The sequence below is a fragment of the Brachyhypopomus gauderio genome, chromosome 13, assembly GCF_052324685.1.
Source record: "Brachyhypopomus gauderio isolate BG-103 chromosome 13, BGAUD_0.2, whole genome shotgun sequence".
In the NCBI taxonomy this organism is placed as follows: Eukaryota; Metazoa; Chordata; class Actinopteri; order Gymnotiformes; family Hypopomidae; genus Brachyhypopomus; species Brachyhypopomus gauderio.
In genome coordinates, this window is record NC_135223.1 from 15,623,654 (window position 1) to 15,646,860 (window position 23,207).

The 23,207-nt window shown below is 44.0% G+C and overlaps 1 protein-coding gene and 1 long non-coding RNA gene across 2 annotated transcripts in view; one reads left to right on the top strand and one right to left on the bottom strand.

Annotated features, from left to right (window-relative positions):
- The window catches only part of arhgap21a (Rho GTPase activating protein 21a), a 69,690-nt gene extending 61,457 nt beyond the window's left edge, over nt 1–8,233 (bottom strand). The window contains exons 1-2 of the mRNA XM_076971224.1: nt 7,844–8,233; nt 6,604–6,842 (exon numbers count right to left, since the gene is read on the bottom strand). Coding sequence (XP_076827339.1) covers nt 6,604–6,675 — 72 coding nt within the window. The 5' untranslated portion in view covers nt 6,676–6,842; nt 7,844–8,233. The remainder of the gene's footprint in view (nt 1–6,603; nt 6,843–7,843) is intronic.
- An 8,087-nt stretch (nt 8,234–16,320) lies between these two features.
- LOC143474298 (uncharacterized) lies at nt 16,321–17,517 on the top strand. The gene is made up of 4 exons (XR_013120730.1): nt 16,321–16,461; nt 16,552–16,629; nt 16,761–16,868; nt 17,349–17,517. It is a non-coding gene; the product is annotated as an uncharacterized LOC143474298 (long non-coding RNA).
- Nucleotides 17,518–23,207: the final 5,690 nt, after the last annotated feature.

Sequence of the window (23,207 nt, forward strand, 5' to 3'; positions counted from 1 at the left end):
TCACTGGACCTTAGTGCAGATTTAATGTGTTGGAAACTATATATATAAATATAAATCTAACTATCTATGTGATCAAATGACTGTTGTCTTTGCTTCCCCCCTCCTGGCACAGGATGGTACAGTCTGCTTCACTGATTCCTGATGCTCCTCCCTCTGCCCAATCTAACAGAATCAATGCTGGTGAACAAATCTGGTGGTGCCCCCCCCACCCCCCCTCCACACACACACTCCATCAAGACATCAAGACCATGCTGGAAAATCTCTAAAGAATTTGTGTTTTTGTGCAAAAACCAATGCTCATAAAACATTCTTCTGTCCATTCTCAATGTGCAAATAGAAAATAAAAACAGGAAGTGGGCTGAAGTCATCTGCAGACTGTATCTGCATCCCTCAGCGAGCGCTCAGGGCCACACCTCCACAGGATGATGTGATCATGTGATGTCTACACACGGGGCGCAACAGCACCAAGGACCCATTTGACTTCAACAAAAACAAACATATTGTCAATGAAGAACTAATTCATCCAAAATTAGACTTCATTTCAGGCTCGAGATTCGAAATACTGCATCTTTTCAGTATCCCGTGATTAGGCTAATCTTTCTCACCGAGTGTCAAGCGCCAAGAAGAAACAAACGGAGAGGGGTCCTGTCACTCCTCTCCGTCATCCATTCACGGAGCAGTTTGTTCATTCATTAAAAAGTGCACCGCCCACCCCTAGAGCCCACAGCAACAGGAAACAGCTCGATTTCCTGCCAAGCCCCCGAACGCCCACACCGAATACCAGAGCGAGTAAGTCCTGATAACACAGAGCCACGCGGCGCCTACGGTTACCTTGGTAGACAGCAGGGTTGCACTGCTGAGAAGGAGCAGAGACGAGAGCATCAGTAGCCCGGCGAAGCTAAAACCACTCTGGGAATCACGCAAAGCTGCTTTGGGGCGATGCCGGATTGAACTTGGAACTCTAACCAGATTCAGTGTCAGTACGGGTTGCTTACACATATGCGAGGGGAGGAAAACAAGAATTTATGTCACAAAGGGACTGGGAATCTCTATGGAGATAAGATGGGCGGAAACAGGAAATGTACCGTCCCAGTCTGCATCGCCATGCAATCTATGTGCACAAACTTTTCCAACAGAGTGGCTATCCATTACAATAAACATTAGTTCTCTACAGCTAAAGACCTCATGGAGTGCAGGAAGTCCTTATGATGACCTTCATTTGAGCCCTGCATTTCAACGTGATCACAAATGCGGTTGCTGTGAGGACACGAGGCATTCAACAAGAAGCAGCAGGTGTGTATAAGCTCATCACACTGCGGTGTGTCCCTGTGGAGAGGGACTTCCCTTGGTGATGGTGCATAATGGACACCAAACACCACAACTCTCCATCACACGCTAGCACACACCACCACACTCCATCAGAGAGAACCATACTCCATCAGATACCACCATGCACCATCAGAGAACCATACACCATCAGATACCACCATACACCATCAGAGAGAACCATACACCATCAGATACCACCATACTCCATCAGAGAGAACCATACTCCATCAGATACCACCATGCACCATCAGAGAACCATACACCATCAGATACCACCATACACCATCAGAGAGAACCATACACCATCAGATACCACCATACTCCATCAGAGAGAACCATACTCCATCAGATACCACCATGCACCATCAGAGAACCATACACCATCAGATACCACCATACACCATCAGAGAACCATACACCATCAGATACCACCATACACCATCAGAGAGAACCATACACCATCAGATACCACCATACACCATCAGAGAGAACCATACTCCATCAGATACCACCATACACCATCAGAGAGAACCATACTCCATCAGATACCACCATACACCATGAGAGAGAACCATACACCATCAGATACCACCATGCACCATCAGAGAGAACCATACACCATCAGATACCACCATACACCATCAGAGAGAACCATACTCCATCAGATACCACCATACACCATCAGAGAGAACCATACTCCATCAGATACCACCATACACCATGAGAGAGAACCATACTCCATCAGATACCACCATGCACCATCAGACTCCATCAGAGAGAACCATACTCCATCAGATACCACCATGCACCATCAGAGAGAACCATACACCATCAGACTCCATCAGACCATCATCGGCCATCATGAAACACACCATACACCAAAACACAATCCGGTAACACTAGAAGACCCCCCACCCCCAGGCCATTCCCCACCCCGAGGACACGGGCTCTCTATAAAATGAAAATTAACAGTGAGACAGACAACCATGAGCCAGTCAGGACTATACCACATAATAATTAGAAGAAGAAGATCTTGTTGTCCACCAGTTAATATCTCTGCTTCCTGACTGCTGGCCCCTCAATGCATACACACAAACAAGCATGTGCAAGTGTGCAACACACACACACATACACACACACACACTTATCCTTTTTAGCGTCATAGCAACACACAGTGCCAGGAAAGAAAGAGGAACATTTTTAGATCCCTGGCAGATGCACACACACACGCACACACACACACACACACACACACACACACACACACACACACACACACACACACACACACACACACGCGCACACGAGAGTGCACATAGGCATTTTCAGACACATAGACACACACAAATATACACACACACCCTCACCCCATAAGGAAAGGAAGCTGCAGTGTGTGTGATAAGAGAGAACATGCCACTGTTCTGTTGCTCGGCAACTGTGGCTAGGTAACGCTGGAGTAGCAGGGACTCCCCAGTTTCGCTTTTACAGTGACAGAGCAGAAAACAGAGAGCCAGACAGATTCACACAGTATTCCACCACACACGTGCTCACACACATCCACACAAACACACACAAGCCCACAAGTACAGTGAACTGCAACGTCTGCACCAAGAGAGCCAGCATTGAAACACTTTACACAAATATTCTGCGCTCGCTAACACTAGATCGATGTTAATGGAATCGATGAGCTAAGTGAATCACCATAAGCTTGAATTGGTGAGCAGCAGCAGTGGTGTTGTTCTTGAAGGGTGCAGTGTTCCTTTAAAACAGGTTCAGGCCGGGCATGGTGGAGCAGTGCCAGGGGTTACTCTGGGTCATGCTCAGGTCAGAACCTGGCATGTAGCACTCATTTCCCCAAATATCAGGGGTCGCTAATTAAACTGTCAAACAAGACAGGACTATTTACACTGGATCTCCTCATCTGGGGTTAAAGAACCTTGGCACGCTCATTCTGAAGAGGAACTCTCTGTGGAAGAAGAAATCTGTTGGATTAACGGAGAACTACAGTTAGAGGTGGTGCAGATTGCCTCCATTAGGAAGATGAACAACAGCACCTATCTGGCTGGTGTCGTGGGAGCCCCTGACCTAGACTGGTGCCTGGCGTGAAGGCGCACGAGGGAAACAGCACTTCCTGAACACACACCGGCGTCGGCTTTCGGCTGAAACTCAGCAGTGCATGGATACGCTCGGAGTGTTCACATTCCATCGAATAGAATTACGTAGACAGGTGAGAACTAGATAAATATGCTGGATAAACAGGGACCAAACAGGCCTGTTGGCGGGTGTGAGTAACACAGGACCTAATAGGAAACACCGGTGGACACGGCGTGAGCAGGTGGGAATGGATGATGAGGTTTTCCCACTCTGCCATGAGCTAAAAATAGACGCATGAAAACCGTGTCGAGACAGAGGGCGACTGAAAGGCATGTGTGCAGGAAAAAGGGGCCTAATTTACAGCTGAGGGAGGGACTGTAGCTACAGAGTGGAACCAGGAACACATCCTCGCCAAACTGCAGTGCCGCTCTCAAGGTCTCGGAGTCGGAGTCTCATGCCCCCCCGCCCCCCTCTCAATTTTCAATTAACCCAAATTTATATAAAATCCTTCATCTGACAAGATCAGTCCATGTGAAGGTGAGATCAGCAACAAATGGATCAGAAGTGCTAGGGGAACAAAGTGGAAAGAAAACCTCCCCACAATAACAAAGTGGTTTAATCCACATGACTCAGAGCAATGGTCTAGTTTAAGGGGTGCAGAGGGATAGGTGAAGTTAAGGGAACTGTTGCCAGTTCACAGCTCAGTAACATGTATATGCAAACAAAACCAGGTACAACTGATTCAGAAGAGTCCATGAACAATTTTCATCCTTTATCCAGACATAGACCTGAGTCAAAAAAGGTGCCTCAGCTGGCTGTGAAGGGTGGCTGGGTAGGGCGGAGACTTATAATGACCAGGAGCAGCTGGTCTGTAATTACCCACCAAAGCTACTGTGGGCTGCGGGGGTGGAGGATAGAGGGATGGAGAGGGAGGGTAAGAGTGGAACCCTGAAATCGTGTCATTATGACCAGAGTAGTGAAGAAAGTACGCAGTACAGTCAATCACCATCATGGAGAAGCACGTGGTTAACTGCATGTCCCGCCCCTACGCACGTCCGGATCGCTGCACCCCTCCCCGGCACTCCAACACGCACGAACAACAATGTGCTCTTTACTCCTCCCTCCCTCCGTCTCCTCACCGCAGGGCTGGAGCACCATGTCCCCGACGCATCAACGGAGAGCAGGAAGGCGTGAAGGCGGGCAGAACCCCCCCCCCCCCCCCCCCCCCCCCCCCCCCCGCCCTCTCACGCGTCATCCTGACTCTGGAAGCTGACTGCAGGAACACGGACATGCAATGACATCACTGACATGATGGCTGTCAGGTACCAATACCAAACAAATGGGACCAAGCAGCAACACACAATATAAAGGGCCAAATATTATAAATCCATCTGGATTAAACCTTAAATTAAAGACAAACTGTCAGTCTGGAATAAGATTTGCAGTTAAGCCAGACCAGGTTGGATGAAAGGCCTACTTGGATCAACAGGTATGGTTTAACTTCCCAAAGCCACAATGTAGGGCATGACCTGAGATGACCAAGCTCAACCCCATACCCCATGTCCAAAACATGCCCAGAGTCAATCCCATGCCTGCCTTGCTGCTACCGCCACCGATTTACACCCATGTTTGGGGACAGAATAACACCGAACACCCAGGCTAGAAATTCCTACGCAAGTCTCCACAGCTGTTTATTAATTCCTTCAGCGCCTGGCTGGAGATAATGAATCTCAGGCCTTTATGTGGTGGAGCGAGAGCCAGGCTGGGCTGTTTTAAATCACTTTAAAGGGAGCAGATGAAGGAGAGGCTACGCGAGAGGCAGAGGCCAGGGGAAACGCTGACGGAGTCAGCCACACGAGCTGCCAAGCCAACGTCACCATTAAGCTAGGTCCGTTTGGGAAAGGGGCTGTTTGTGCATGTAAACGCTGTCACAGTCCACACACTATACTCTTCAGTCATCCCCTTAAAGAGCCTGCAGGTGACGGTATCCAAAACTCAATTCAGCCGCGTATTCCTGAGCATCCCTGCAAAAGCTCTGGACTATGAGACGCTAGATGGAACAAACAGTGTCTTGAGTGCACTGCATAAAACATAGTGGAACTGGGGTGTGTCCTTATAGCTTCCACTAACCCCGTGTCCCTCTATCTCCCTTTTTCCACTGGATGTTGACGCCAAAAAGAAAAATCACATATACACAAGCAGATACGTGCACATCTTGGAATTGCCGTTTCTGATAGGTTAATGCGAGCACACTGCTTATCCAATCAAAACACAACTGTACCTAAGAGTGGAAATTCAATCACCCCTGGTCCTTGAAGCCTGCAGACACAGGATTCTACATCTGACACTGTCAACACACACACACACACACACACATTCACCCGCACATACACACTTACAAAAATAAAGTGTTTCATGTAGATGTAGGACTGCTTCTGAGTCAACCATGTATTTGCAGGCCATCAGGAGGCAAGACTAAGGCAGCCAATATCACACACATTCCATTCATACCGTCATGTGATGCGATCCATAGAGACAGATCACACATGCACAACAGGAGACGCTCGCTGAGCTAATATTCTCCACATTTAAGGGACGCAGGAACAAATACTGCACAAGACTGCAAAGAAATGAGCCCATTAGAACACTGACACACAATTACTCCACAGTGATCAACACTGAGCTGACCAATAAGAGCCTTTGCTTTTTTATTTAATTATTTATTGCATAATTTTGCAATACAATTGATTTGTGTTGACTTCTACTTATAAAGCAACCTTGTTGCAGAAATCTAAAAAATCTGTCCATACAGTTTGAGTAAAGATGTTCATGGCATACTGCTGCACTGGCTCATTTCACCATTTGAATCTCTCGAGAGCCCCTTCTGCTCGTGCTAGGAACACAAAGGAGATCAACGATAACTCAATTTAAGTTGCTCACTGTGCATGGTCTATCAAAATATACCAGCAGAATATTAAATACGTACGTAATTAATTAACCCTAATGTAGAGAGTAAACGAAAACTATATGTGGGACCCAAACCTCCCTAATCGTATTTATGCAAGCAGAACTTGACTGGCGCGAGGCACTTGTCCTAACTGACGTCGCGCGGCAGGATAAGGTGCAATTGTGCGTTTGATTCGTTCTTACGTTCGCTTCTCAAGAGTCAGAGAGTATTACCTCACAAACTGACGACTCGGACGTATTTTTTCCGTCATCTTGGTGCGGAGAACCAGCCCAACGTGTCGCCATTATTTCATTTCAAACCAGAAAGGCAAAGGTCCTTTGGAGCCCACATTGAGGAGTCGAGAGAAAGAGGGAGGAATTCCAGAAACAAGCGGTACTCCGTGCGGGTAAAACCGTAAAACTCGTCCTAATCCACACCGTCCGCTCTTCTCACCTCGCTTGATCTTGCAATCCTATGACGAATGAAAAATGATACAATAAAAGTTACGGAACGGACATAGTGGAGAGCTGCTGTCCAACAGCAGCTGTAAGCGACCAGTCACCCCCGTCCCGTGATAGACAGACCGCACTGGTCCTAGGCAGAAGAACTGGCCCGTAAAGATATCCGACGGAGTACGAGCACCTCCCCGGAATGAAGGCTGGGTTCACTCATTGAAAAGTTTGTTTAAATTACTAAGTGTAAACATTGCAGTGAGCAAAAGTTGTTAACGACGAATGAAACAAGAAGAGAAAACAGCTGTGACAGGCGTGAATGACCATCGACTTTATTGTGAGCGTCGGTCGTCACTTCGCCCACAATATTCAACACTGTAACACAGAAACAGGTTTACATCTCATGGGGGGGGGGGGGGTCCTTAAAAAACAAACCCAACAGTGAGGTTCCGTTTCACCGTGGACCATCACAATATCACATGTGGCGAGCGAAACAGCCTCTCGTCGCATTAAGGTGTGATAAGTGTACGACGGCATGATCCGAGCCGCCGTTAACTGTAGTGGGCGCATCTGAACCGACACCTATGCGTCATATGTAACCTGATGTGATGGACGGACTGGCGTCTCGTTTACATTCGTTTAAATTGCGTGGCGGTTAATAATAATTCGGATACGTTTGTCCAGAACGTCAAACGAACTTTCTAAACATAATTTAGAAAGTATAGCGTCCTTGTACCTAATTAACATGAACGCAATCGCCTGTAATATGATTGTTGACAGTAGTGACAGATAGTGTCATCAAAATCGTTACCTCAGGTTTGGCGTCACAATGGCCCGCGCGCTCGTGCGCGTTACCGCGTTACCGGAGCTGAAGGGTCGTGACTGTAAACAACTCAATTCACCACGGCAGCTCTGTCATTCACTGCACCTATTGGGTTGAGGGCAGGGTGCTCTCTGGCACGAGAGCGCAATCTTTTGCAGTCAAAATCATAAACGGAAAAAAGAGAATGTTTGAACCTACCTGTTACAAGCCGTACAAATTGAGTCCATAGCGAAATACATCGTTTCAGTTTCAGCGATGAAATGTAAAAGAGCGATACGGTGCGTTTGGTCTAACGTTAAATTGTCCGGCGTTGTATTAAAATGTGCAACGTATCGATTCCATTTCGATTGAGGCAGGTTACCTGTTATTAGGTAAGATATTTCATTATGTGTCTACTGGAGCCTAAAATGCACAAAAGCACCATATAAAGATTTTGTCGTTCAGATACGTGAGATGAAAATAAAGCATGCATTATCGTCATTTAAATGTATATGCATGTGCTTCGTTTTTCATGAGAAAGCGAAAAACATTTTTATCGCGTTTATACTTCCACTTGGTGGCGCGACGTTAGACGATTGACGAGTGTGTGAATGCTCAGAAACCACGCCCCGCCTCCCCGTCCCGCGGGATTCACATCCAATAGCAATCAGCTTTGTATTCTTGGTTTATTTCCATCCAACCGGCTTCATTCTTACATAGGTTTGGTATGTCAGTTTGTTCGATTACGTGTAGTGGGATGTGTGTGTGTGTGTGTGTGTGTGTGTGTGTGTGTGTGTGTGTGTGTGTGTGTGTGTGTGTGTGTACGCGCGAAATTTGTTAAATATATTGCTTGAGAAGGCATTAAGACCTGTTATTCCTTTTGAAACGCTGAGTTACTTTAATTAACTGATACATGTACGAAAGCACTGCAAGCACATCACGACGCTCGATCAAATATTTTACACAGTCCAGGGATGATCGAGCAGTAACAGATCAAGGGACTGACCATGCACGAAATCCCCCACAGCCCTGCTTTTTCATCTGTGAGCGTTGGGGCTCCATATACCCATCTCTTCCTCTTCTCCTTTACATCTGTTTGAACTTTCATGTGGCCTAGGAATCGCCTTCTGCTTTGATGATTTGGTGAAGTAAAGAGCTTGAACTCTAGAAATGGGAAGGAACGGCATTTACAAGTCTAGCCAGTTATGTTTGTTTGCCAAAGACCTTCCTGTAAAGGAGCCTCTCACTCTAACATACACCAAACAGCAGTGAGTAACAAATACAAGGGAACTACTAAGTTAAACAAAACCATGTATTTACAAATTTGTTTTCTTCCATGGCTGCCAGGATGCTATTGAACTATATTATTATTGTGAGGGACAAAACATGGATACCACATGGACCTAAAGAATGCACGAAGAACGCGTTTACAGCTGATCTGGATGAGGACAAAGAAAGCCAGTGTTGTGCCCAGCTGCGTCTCTATGGCACAATGGATCTGGGACAATTGGGGGAGGATGGGCTCTTAGAGAGGGTGCTTTCTTTCTTTCTTGTTTGAAGGCCTTGTGTGTGTTCCCCCATAACAATGACAGATTTAAAAGCATATGTGTGTGGACATCACCGTATAGAGTGATATAGAACCAAGGTTGTTATTCACGTGCTTAGATCTGATAAATTATCAATAGGATCCTCAGAGGAGTCATTAACAGGAGACAGGTGCATTAGAGTTTGCAAATACAAACACTGGCTTTAGACTGATGACAATATTGCAGACATGAAAAACAAAAGCACACTCTGGGAATGCAAATCTGATTAAAAATATGATAGAAACTATATAAACAATTTGTGGGTGCTCTGCTCTGTGTGCTTCTTGTTTTATATATTAATTAATGAGGAGTTACTGTGCCTGGCATCTAAACTGTCCCAGTGGAAGGGTTTGGGATTAAGTACCTTGCTGAAAGACTACAGTGAAATCTTTAGGCAAATCCTTGGATCAAATTAGCAGGTCCTGATACTGTGTAATCATGGTCTACTACAATCAGAATGTCACTAACCATTCACAAGAATACGTGTAACCACCAGATCCATCATAGGTACTCCTAACTTCCACCTGCACTGCTTAACAGTTGCTTTATACAGTTTACGTGTTCTGTTGTATGAAGTCAGACAGAAGACAATCTGTTGCTATGACTAGTTTGTCAGACACATTTTACACACAAAAAGACCTACAAAGGTTGAATTGTGAGGATGAGTGGCATGAATGTTGAAGATGAGAGTGGCATGAATGTTGAGGATGAGAGAGTCATGAAAGAGGTCAAGAAGCAGCTTCTCCCTCTCAGCTTCTCCACTACTTTCATCTGAAGGTCTCCATGTCTTACAAGTCACATGCATAACTCTTCACTAACAACAGCCTACATGGAACCACTTCATAGGCACACCTCCAAAACCCTCTCATTTCAGTATTAAATTCAGGTCCTGAAACAAACAAACTAACCAACTTGAGTCAATTGAGGAGTTAACAGATCAAGTTTGTTGGAGATATTAAGGCATGCAGTGCTACAAAGTTTCTAGTCCCAGAGCCCCAAGCCTCTCTTCAGGCCTCACTACACATGCATAGAAGCTCAAAGCCACAAAAACAAAGAAAAGTTTTTGTCTCTTTTGTATGCAAACAGTGTACCTGTACCAGAGTCTGTATGCATGCACACCGTGCACCTGTACCAGAGTCTGTATGCTGCCCTCTAGCCTTAATGGTGTATCATAGATACTAAGTATGAGAAACCTGCCATCCCTATGTTCTCTCTCTCTGTCTCTCTTTCTCTGTCTCTCTCTCCCTCACTCTCGAACCGGATCTAGCTTGGAACTAGGGGACAATAGCAGCCATGTTCCCACGGAGGTGTGGAGCGTTTATCAGGGAGGTAAGTTAACCGTTCCTAAGTGCCGATGTCTGATAACGGGAAAGGAGCTTGAGCCAAGCCTACAAAGGGTGGCTTTGTCACTCCTGCCACACAGACCAAAAAGCACTTTTATCCACAAGACAAGAGCAGGCTTTTCCGGCACACTAATCCCTACCTATACATTGGATACCCTGAGACCTCTGTTCCATCATGCCTTGCTTACATGAAGGGCATTACATGTGAAACACCTACTCCAAGCCACCTGGGGTCATACTATATAAAAGAGAAATTCGATACAGCATTCATTCTGCACTTTAGAAAGCTTTTATTTATTAGCTGCGATAAATCAAGTGTCCGAATTTCACACAGAAACCACTCAGTTGCCACAGTGGAATTCACATCCGAACAAGATGTGAACACGCACCATCAATCCCCATTAACACACTTATAGTCATGAGCTCCATGAAACTTTAGCTCCTTGGTTCCATCACCACAGAATCTTTCTTTCTTCTCTAATTCTCAATTTGATTCTTTAAACTCATCGTTAGCCATTGTCAGATACACTGAATAATAAATTGGTGGTAACAGATGACGGGATGTTATTGTTGGCAGATAAAGGAACACTTTGCTGTGTTCTGTTCCAGAACTCCCATGATGCTCTCTCTGCAGGGTGTGAGGTGATACGTTTAACCCTAGATTTGTTTTTATCACAGATACACAGGAGGTACAGGTAGACACTGATCCATTCACTCCTACTCACTATTGGAAAATAATTAAATAAATAAAATAAAACTCATGATGACTCGGGTGTGAGTTAAATGGGTCTTATTAAAGAGTTGGAATGCTGTGCTCTACATAGCAAAACCAACTGCTAAACAAAAAGCTGAATGTCTGACTGTGATTTGTGAACATTGGTGAAATGTTTAGTGTGCAATAATGAACAATTTGTAATGACATTGGTTCAGTAGGTGCAAAGGTCAAGCTGTAAGTATAAATTAGTGGAATTCCAGGAATGACAAATTCGGACAATGTTAAATTCTCATGCTTCTTTCACCACACCCTGAGGGGTATGCATGTGTGTGTTTAGGAGATGCACATATGGATTCAAAGACCTTTGCAGTTCAGACTGACCTCATACAGTCAGTCTTGCTTATCTGCAGGCCTTACTTTTCACAGCAGAAGTGCTGGTGCAGCACAGATGTTTGGGAGTGACCACACTCATGGAGGGTTTGGGACCATGGAGTTTTTGTGACGTGTGAACTTATCAGATAGGCATTCAGCCACTGCCAGTTATTATACTCCCTAAAACATTCCATTGGAATTCCATTCTGTTAACCATCTTGACATGTGATTTATGTTTGACACTTGTTTTTTTTAAAGCATGTGTAATTGGGTTTTGTTGCTGGGGAAGGCAACAATCCTGACCCTCTATTAAACTCCATCGACCACACACTGAAGATACTTTTAAAAATAAACTGAGGTTAACAAACAAACACCTATGCTACAACAGAGGTGGGGTAAACAAATGGCAATATAATGAGAGATGAGCTCTCCCAAAGTTCAAAAACTCTCCAGATGGATTCTCTTCTTAGCAATTGTTGTCCAATCCCAATATTCATTATTTTGCATTTTTGCTGTGTGAAAACCTTAGCCCATTAATTACATTAGTTGTAAGGCCCCAGTGAGGAATTCATCTAGGCGTGGGATTACTTTTAGTTGTTGCGATAGCCAGATAGCATCAAATAGCACCCAGGACTCTGCAATATGGCGGGAAGCTGTTTCAACAGTTCATCACTGAGGCTTTATTTTCTGATGTTGGTTTTTATGCTGAATTCTCACATTTCTGCTTCACTCATACTTCGTCACATAAAGTACTGTGTGTGTGTGTGTGTGTGTTCACACCAAACCTAAAGCTCCTCATTATATTAAAACTCTCAAAAGTGTGAGGACAGTTGGTTCTGGGTCTGGGGCTAGTCGTGCCCGGTCCTCTCCCGGCTGCTCCCATGTGGTTACTTCTCCCCTCCAGAGAGGGGGCGCCTTGGGGTTTCGGGGCCCGGCCTGGTGCTCCGGCGTAGCAGTTGGCCAGCTCCCCTGGGCGGTTGTGGTCTGGGGCAGATCAGGGCTCCTTGTTCCTTGTTGGGAGGAGGGTCCTGCCGGGTGATGGGTGGCTCTCGGGGGGGTGTGGCGCTGGGGCCTTGCTGCAGGCCCGTGGTGGAGGAGGGGCATCCTGGGGGGTGGCTCTGTTTCGTCTGATTCCCCTGGGCCTGCGCTTTGTGGTTGGGGGGGGGGGGGGGGGGGGGATTGCTGTCCAGGGTCTCCCTCTCCCACCCACTGGGGCGGGCATGCGGGGGTCACTGGGAAGTGCGGCCCTGGGACCCCACTGCTCCTGGAGGGGCCGCGGGCGGGTGGGATTCCCTGGTCTTTCTCTGCCTGCCTCTGGCCTCTGGGGGAATTTTGTCGCAACTTTCTACCCTTGCTAGTAAGTACATTCCGTACATTTATCCTATGTTGCACTTACATAAACACACACACTCACACATCACAGTCATTTGTGCTGTACATCTTAGCTACACTTTCTGCTCTTCTTTCAGGAGCAGCAGTTGGTGAACCATTGCAGTGGTCATTTGAGCTGTTTTTTTCTGCCCTTCTATCTTTTCCCTTTTTACTTTCTCTCCTCTCTTGTATAGTTCACCTAACCCCAATTATTGTTATCACTATTGTACTGTATTATACAGAATTGTTATCGTTTGATCCGTACATAAAAACAAAGTTGTCCTCCAAAGACTCTCAAAGGGTATAAAGACTGTACCTAATACATCTGAACTAAAGCAGATGGGAGGAGGAGCATTGGTGTTTATCTTTTCCTTCATGGTGCAGTACATTTAATTTCTGTGATCACCTTTCTGAGATATCACATAACCCAAGACAGATGGTCATAAATCATCCCTCCAGTTCCTTCTTCCCCCAGACGTCCACATATATAACGTCCGTGAGAAGAAACGGGTTTAAGAAGATTTCTGATGCATAAAGGAATCAGTAATATTTAACATATTTGATATTTAATCTTATTCATCATTAAAAAGAACACACACACACACACACACACACACACACACACACACACACACACACACACACACACACACAAAAAACATGCAAAGAGAACAGGAACCACTGCACTTCTGTCAACAGGTAATTCTGCTCTTTCATTTGATAATGCTGACATGAACAAGAACAAGACTAGCAGGTGATCCACTTCTGCGGTTTGCACGTGAGTGAGTGAACCTCCGCCTGTAAGTGTTCCAGCAGCTACAGACGACCTGCTTTCATCTGCTAGCAGAATGCGAATCACCAGACCAATGAGCGTCCTAGAACACACATCATTGACGTGAAAAGATTGCTCTTTCACAAGACAAGTTTAGTTTGTCACAGGGATGCTACTCATGGAGCCCAATAAGGTGTAATAAGCACATAGAGGTTATTTAGGTTTGTTTGTAACTGCAAACACAGGATGGGATGAAGCACAACATTGGAAATTGGTAGTACACAAAGGTGGAAAACTACAATTCCAACAGTGCATTGCACTAATCTGTATGGGATTGGTAGCACTGAGTACAGGTGAATGCCATCTGTGGACGTCTGTACGGGCTTGGCTGCTGAGGAGGCCCATATGGATTTTAGAGTTTAGAAAGTGATTGGTTGAGCAGAGGCAATGCAGCGGGTAAACACAGGGAACTGAATTCAAAGTGTGCTGTTGGTGTAGTGTGTAAAGTCCTTATGGAACTGCTAGCACTGCATGCAGTGTCAGTGGTGCTGTGGAGGTACAGTTTTAGTCTCTGATTTAATTGACATTGAATGTAGAGGGGTGCATCTGGGAAACTAGATCTCAGAGATGAACTCTTCCATGGGTGTTATGTACTTAATTCAGTATAATACAGACAACCCCGGTGCAGAGCTTGCAAGGTAGTGGGGAAAAAAATCAGGCTCATTGAAATCTTAAACAGACCTGTAATTGCTATCAGAATCATTGTTTACATTTGCAACTGATGTAGAATAATTCCTATTTCTTTGTACTGGAAATGTAAGGACTCAGAGATACTGGCAGCTTCTCAAATATGAGCTTATGAAAATGATGAGGGGGAAAGGGAAACACACCTGCATCTTCTTCCTTCTGTCAAGATTATTTGGTAATGGGAACAAAAGCAAGATTCAAACTAATTTAGAACTAGATAATATTCATGGAGCTGAAGGGACATTTGTATGCCCAAGGGACAGAGGACAAAGAACAGATGTCAAATTGTTGTATAATCTATATCAAATGTGTGATTAAAGTTTAAATGTAATGAATTTCCAGGTTCAGATTAAATGACTGGAGAATTTTACAAAATTATTTCAAGTAGTCTCTCAACTTTATTACTAGAAGTATTAATACAGGGAATTCTCTGGAATATTCCCTCACTTGCTGACCCAAGGGTAATCACATTATTCCCCACACCACACAAAAATCTCACACATAATTAATATAAAATAATTCACTGTATTTTTGGCACTAAAAGTAAAGTGAACTTTAAATAAAATAATTTTGACTTGATAAAAATCTGGCTTTAAAATAGGAAGACACATTGTTAACTTATTTTATTAACCAATGCATCACAGATTTATTTTAGGGTATTTTTTAAGTGTTTTGTGTGTGTGTGTGTGTGTGTGTGTGCACGCGCGCACCCATCTTGGTTGGTTGACAAATATAGCAGGAGCTGTTTATGAAAACTTAATTGACAATTTTGATACACTGTAATTGCATATTAGAAGGAAGTCCTTAGAAGAATGTAATTGCATATAACGAAAATATCTCCAGAATCTTTGAACATATATGTGGTTAAGGCATTCCATATGCAGTTAAGATTATTAAAATATGTTTTAAATCCCCTTAATTTAATGGGGAAAGTGAGGGCAGATAAATGATACATATTAAAGCCCACAGCACACGGGTAAATTATCTTCACATTTGTCTGTCAAATCCACGTGTATTGTGGAGCGAATGCTGTGTTTAGATTACATGTGGGTCGACAAAAGTGCCCAACTGACCAAAAATGCTGTGTCCTCCGATGCTGTAGATATATGCACCTAGTAATACAGACGTCTAAAAACCAAACACGTTCTGAAATGTTTGCCTTAGCCTACCTTATGAAAGCTAAACCAAAACGTAGCGACAGAGTACCCTAATAACGCCAGTTCATTAGAAAAGTTAGCTATAGCTCAGCAATATAGCAATATTAAATGCCCAACTATATATAACAGACAGGGTTTCTCTCAAATATGACCGAAGAATGAACGTTGAGCTAGACACGGCGGAATTATTGAGTTACTTGAAGGGACAGCTATTAGACCTACTGGACTTTTCCTCTGATTTCCATAACATTATCCAACGAACTCATGACACAATACGCAGATTAGCGGATTGTCACACGTAGTGTTGCCACCTGTCCCGGTTTTCACGTGCCTGTCCCGGTTTTCCCAGGCTGTCCCGGTTTGTCCCGGTTTTTCTTCTTTTTAATATTCGGTCCCGGCAAAAAAACTAGGTTAGTTCAAACCACGATTCAGACTGTTTCTGCACACTTAAAATCTGCTTTTTTTCTCTCGCTGTGTCCATTTAAAACTCCTCCGGTAACGGTTTACGTTCGCCACCCCCCGTCAACAGATTACACTCGCCACCCTGTGTCCTTTGTTTTTTGTCAGACCTAGGTGGCAACCCTAGTAATTAGTCATCACTAATTGCTGTTAATGAAGTCCAGGTGAAACAGGCGCCTAGTCGCGAGTTGATTTGCATTATTTAAAGCCCAGTCCAAGCGTCAAAATAGTATCGTATTGTTTTTGGGTAAGATAGTATAATGGGTGCTCAAAGACTTCTCGTTGTCAGTGTTCTGATCGCTATCCTTTGTCTCGGTAAGTTTCGCTTTGTTTGTGGTTATTTTGTATCTCGTTTGAAGGTGTGTTGGACGTTCTCAGTCTAACGAACCTCTGATGATATCGTAGCTCTTGCATCTCCGCGTGAGCGTCGACAGCCAAGTGAAGCAGGCCTGCTATTACCGCGAGTGATCAGAGCTGAACAAGGTTTGAGTGTACATGACGTTTTGGGCCAATACGATGTTTTTCATTTTGGGGATTTGTGTGTATGCGTGGTCCTTGTGTCCATGGTTGGATCTAGTTCTCCATATTGTGGCTGAAGTGTGGTATCTGTCCAGGTGTTTTTGGAGAACCCATCAACGATGTGAAGCTGCTAATCCATGATATGGATTTTGGTTCAGGCTTAGAGGAGACACTTAATGAGAAGGAAAGTACGAGCTAGAAGGGTAAGTAACCACTGGAGTGATCCAATTGGTACTGGAGAACCTGTGTAGTTCAGGCTTCTTCTTTCCTCTAGTAGTGTGGCAGCCATGGACGTAGTTTTGATTTCATAAGTGGGGGGGACACAACCTGGGGTGGCGAACTGTTGAGCGGGGGGGGGTTGAATGAAAATTGTTGAGCGCTGTGAACAAAAATTGTTGAGCGGGGGGGGGGAGCTCGGAGCTGCATGATCCTAGTGCTAGATTTGTCGCTATTTGGATATTGTTTTTTTAACCGTTAAAAAGTGGGGGGGACATGACTTCGTCGCTACTTAAATATTTGGTTTTAACTGTAAAAACTGGGGGGGACCAAAACCGGCTTTTGAAAAAGTGGGGGGGGACATGTCCCCCCCCCCGTCCCCCCCCAAAACTACGTCCGTGGTGGCAGCCCCTTTTTTTGGTTTCCCTTTGAATTTAAATGGCTCACGAGTAACCTTCTGGTTTCAGGGTCTGAATATAAAGGATGCAGTTCTTGCTGTGCCATCAACTTTCCCTAATCTTCCAGCTCCCATCTTCGGCACCTCTCGAACTGGCCTGGGTCCATGCAAGAGTTAATGGGCCTGAGCAACATCACATCTGCCCAAGAAATGGTTTCTGAATAAATGGTTTTGAGGAACTGCTGGTCACTGTCCTTTCTCCAACATTTGGTGTTGTGCTGGGCTAAACCCATGTTACAATCCATCTATCTCCCACCCACTCCTGTGAAATTTCTTGCTTGAGCTAAAGAAAAGCCTCTGGCAATTGTAGAGAAAATGGTGTACAGCGTTCTTAACTAATGATGGCAGGCGTCGGACTATATGGTTCTGAAGTAGTGTCTTTCTGTGGAAGATTTCATTACTGTGCTGCATCAATTTATGAAAAATTTAATCAACCTGAAGTTGGGGGATTTTGTAGAAGATTTCACTGGGGGTTGGAAGGTCTAATGCAGAGAAGGAAGGAATACCCACAATTTTGTTGCAATGCGAATCCACCCCTACACTTTTGTCAAATTTTAAACGCTGATTTCCCAGCACACCCCCAATTTTGAAAAGATTACTACACCCCTGCAGCTATGTACAAGTGCACATGACGTCCCAAAAGGTTCCATGGTATTCCATTAGTGTAATTCAAATGTTTAATCTAAAGCAGTTATGCCACTAACAAATGACTGAGGTATATGCATGCTTGAATTTCCCGAGCAGAAACGTTCTGATACAGATATTTCAAGGTACACAAATGATATGAAGGACCATAATGAGATTCATAAAGCAGGGGAAAGATTTTTATCATTAATTTATTGTACATTGAATCTAGATTTTTGTTGTAAATTTAAGATACAAACGAAGTTAACTTTTTGCCATTTAATATAGGTTTTCTATGTAAGCCAAGTGTATTATGCAGCGAATGTAATTTAAAAACAACATATGGATCGACAAGAGAACCAATAGATTTTTGTTATGATTTACCAAATATGCAGTAACCTCCAAATGCTGGTAAGATATGCACCTGGTAAGACGTTTATAAAGGGGGAAAAATTGAAAACCTATCAAAAGAAACTGATAAATTTGGTTTCATGTTTGTATATAACTACAGATTTTTCTCTTCAGTAACCATAAAGCTGTATCGGCAAAAATGCTAAAATATGCAAATTCTAATTTCTGGTAGCCAAAACAAATACCTCCTTTGCGTCAGGAATGGAAATATTTTAAATTGTAGACAACTTTATATAAAATATACTATTGTGACCCCTACAGTGTCTAAGGCACGTCTACAAATTACCATAACACGGACGCAATTGGCAGTAAGAAAGGCCCCCGAGCACTGCGCACTGTTTTTGGAATAATTTCAATAGCTTTTAAGCGGTCCATCATAAGACCGCAAAACAAGTTTTATTACACAAAGTGCATCCTGAATAAAAACCTACAACTCTTATAAGGGTATTTCTAACTCTTACCTATTTGTGGTGGTGAGTTTTTGTCTAAGAATTTCAATAGCTATTACAGTTTTTCTCAATTGCTAAAACACAAAACTGTTGTCTGAACGAAATTCTCAGTGTCCTAAACCCATTTATTGAAATTGTCACCCATTTGGCAAACCATAAGCACATTTCAACTAGTTAGTCACAACAGGTTGACCCTTTTGGTAGAACCTTAAGCACCTTTCACTTATTAAGAAACAGTTTGCAAATGTATTTTCACCCAATGAAACATATTGCTCTGTGATGCACTTGGTTTGCATAATGGTAAGCACAGGTAGCAAAAGTGAAACTCAAATAAAGCGCTGGTCTTACAACTGAAACACAGCCACTCTAAATTGATCACACATATGACAAATGATCTGAAGAAACCAATATTACCCAGCAGGAGGAGGTCTGGTTGTAGAAGTTTCACTATGGATAGAAACAGTCAGAGAGGCAGGGTAAGAGGAGGAAGAAGAGGAGGGATGAGACAAAGAATGATAATTTCAGATGAAATATGGGCAACCATCATTGACCACGTTCTTGTCCATGGATTGACTATGAGGGAAGCAGGACTTTGAGTTCAGCCCAACCCGAGTGGATTCACCGTGTCCACCATAGACACATATGAACATTCATAGAGGACACCAGGTAATTGCTTTATTCATTTTGTATATATTTACAGTATGACTCAATACAGATCTGTAAAAAGATGTTTCATTATATGAATTTCCTAAAATATTTGTAGTCTTAGTGCTGCATGTAATATTTTGTAATGGCATGTTCTTTTGTAGAATTGCAAGACTGCCACGTTGGGGGGAGGACATCTATGTTGAAGCCACAGCACCTGTAAAATCTGATGTAGCTATTACCCTGAGTCTGAGGTGGCATGCTATTGTGATGGTATGTCTGTGAGAACATATAGGAAAGGGAACAGATTGCCATTGCCATCTTCCTTTATTAGAAGCCACACGTCCAACACAATCCAGTCAGACAGTAGTCCAGTTCAAACAATAGAATCACATGAATAACAAACATTCCAGTGGTCTATGCTCCATATATACACTGCTCAAAAAATAAAGGGAACACTTAAACAACACAATATAACTTCAAGTCAACCACACTTCTGTGAAACCAACCTGTTCAGTTAGGAAGCAACACGGATTGTGAATCAATTTCACCTGCTGTTGTGCAAATGGAATAGACAACAGGTAGAAATGAGAGGCAATTAGCAAGACCCCCCCTATAAAGGAGTGGATCTGCAGGTGGGGACCACAGACCACTTCTCAGTACCTATGCTTTCTTGCTGATGTTTTGGTCACTTTTGAATGTTGGTGGTCCTTTCACACTCGTGGTAGCATGAGATGGACTCTACAACCCACTGTTACATCCCGGTCTAGGCTACGGGGTATAACAGCAACGAAGACGAACTCAGAGAAATATGCGGAAGTGAATCGGGGTTGTATTTACATGTGTGCATTTATTTTATACAGTGGAGGGTTGATTTCTCAGGAACCGACAGTGCTCAAAATAACAAACAATAATTCAACAACCAACAAATAAACACAAAACTGCAAATAAAAGAGCGTCGTGTTCCCTACTCACCCAAACCACAACCAAACCAAATGTTACGTACAATAATTACAAGACGTGGGCTTTATACAGCTATATATATATATATATATATATATATATATATATATATATATATATATATATATATATATATATATGTACATGAATGTTTAACCAACAACCAGAACCGAAATGGGGCAAAACCAGAATCAATATCGACAAACCAGATCAAATCGGTACACAGAATTCGAATACACAGCACACCAACAATATCGCAACAATGCACGCTCTCTCTACTCTCCCCTCCTCGTCCCTGCCGACTCTGCGCGGTCTTTATCCGAAGCTGATGGCACACGTCACGTCTTGTCCGCCAATCACCTGGGGAATCCGGAGGTAAGGCGTGGCGAAGAAGTTAGGGACGAGAGGGTGCGACGGCATCCCGAGGACGACAGCGGAGCAGCAGAAAAACACAACAACAACAACAACAACAACAACAGGCACGCAGGGCCGTAACACCACACAAGTGGCTCAGGTAGTGCAGCTCATCCAGGATGGCACATCAATGCAAGCTGTGGCAAGAAGGTTTGCTGTGTCTGTCAGCGTAGGGTCCAGAGGCTGGAGGCATTACCAGGAGACAGGCCAGTACACCAGGAGATGTGGAGGAGGCCGTAGGAGGGCAACAACCCAGCAGAAGGACCACTACCTCCGCCTTTGTGCAAGAAGGAACAGGAGGAGCACTGCCAGAGCCCTGCAAAATGACCTCCAGCAGGCCACAAATGTGCATATGTCTGCACAAACGGTTAGAAACCGACTCCATGAGGATGGTATGAGGGCCCGACGTCCACAGATGGGGGTTGTGCTCACAGCCCAACACTGTGCAGGACGCTTGGCATTTGCCAGAGAACACCAGGATTGGCAAATTCGCCACTGGCACCTTGTGCTCTTCACAGATGAAAGCAGGTTCACACTGAGCACGTGACAGACGTGACAGAGTCTGGAGATGCCGTGGAGAGCGATCTGCTGCCTGCAACATCCTTCAGCATGACCGGTTTGGCAGTGGGTCAGTAATGGTGTGGGGTGGCATTTCTTTGGAGGGCCGCACAGCCCTCCATGTGCTCACCAGAGGTAGCCTGACTGCCATTAGGTACCGAGATGAGATCTTCAGACCCTTTGTGAGACCATATGCTGGTGCGGTTGGCCCTGGGTTACTCCTAATGCAGGACAATGCTAGACCTCATGTGGCTGGAGTGTGTCAGCAGTTCCTGCAAGATGAAGGCATTGAAGCTATGGACTGGCCCGCCCGTTCCCCAGACCTGAATCCGATTGAGCACATCTGGGACATCATGTCTCGCTCCATCCACCAACGTCACGTTGCACCACAGACTGTCCAGGAGTTGGTGGATGCTTTAGTCCAGGTCTGGAAGGAGATCCCTCAGGAGACCATCCGCCACCTCATCAGGAGCATGCCCAGGCGTTGTAGGGAGGTCATACAGGCACGTGGAGGCCACACACAATACTGAGCCTCATTTTGACTTGTTTTAAGGACATTACATCAAAGGTGGATCAGCCTGTAGTGTGTTTTTCCACTTTAATTTTGTGTGTGGCTCCAAATCCAGGCCTCCATTGGTTAATAAATTTGATTTCCATTGATGATTTTTGTGTGATTTTGTTGTCAGCACATTCAACTTTGTACAGAACAAATATGAGAATATTTCATTCATTCAGATCTAGGATGTGTTATTTGAGTGTTCCCTTTATTTTTTTGAGCAGTGTCCTTTGATGCACAACATGGGTCAAAAGTGACCCGGCTGAGTTTTTATTTTCTATATCTTTGCAATAAATTAATTTAATCATTCAGCCTTCAAGGTATTCCTCAATTAACTTGTTTTGATCATCATATATCCTTAATTATTTTTTTCATTTCTTAGTTTTTGAATAAAAACCCTTTTTGTATCACTACCCCTCTAATGCGCAACATGGGTCTAACATGACCCGCATTCATTTTCTATGTTACTTCATATTTGGCTGAGTGTTTCTATGGTATATCTTTTAAATTAATAAATCATTAATCATTTTCTATCCCAAGTTTGCAGTAAATATCTTGTTTTTGTTTAAAACAAATCTTGATTGTTATTTTCCTTTTTTACTTTCAGAAAAAACACACCTTTTGTATTACATCAAGTTTACACACATTGGTCACAAACGACCCACATGCATTTACCATTTCATAACTCACCACAGCTCCCATCACACAAGTATTGTTTTTTCAATTGTTCTAACATTAGAAAATATTTTGATGATCTTTGGGAAAGACAATTGTACATACTGTAATATTTCATTAGGTTTAGGTTACCTTGAGAGTGAGTACATTACTTGTAAGAAGGTCACAAGTAATTATTATTTACTAGCTAACTGTTGAACCTCGAAGAGGCCTGTGGTTCTCTAGTACAACATGGTGGGTGTTTCCATCCTCAATGTCTACACCAACTTCACCTGCACAACACCCTGGTGATATGGGTGGTGTGAACGCTGCATGGCTGCAATTTATCAAGGAACTGAGCAAAAATCTTGTCATGCCACATATAAAGAGGTACATGGAGGGCTCACCCAAACTCCAACAGCATGTGCTTGAGGCAGTGGGAAGATGTGGGTTACAAAAACAAACCACAGCCACCACCCATCCTCAAAAAGACATCCCAAAGGAGGGCCAACGACAGAGGAAGAGGTGCGCTCGCTGCCCTCTTCCTGAAGACAGAAAGAGGAAAAGGTCCAAAGACAGAAAGGCCAGCCAGGCA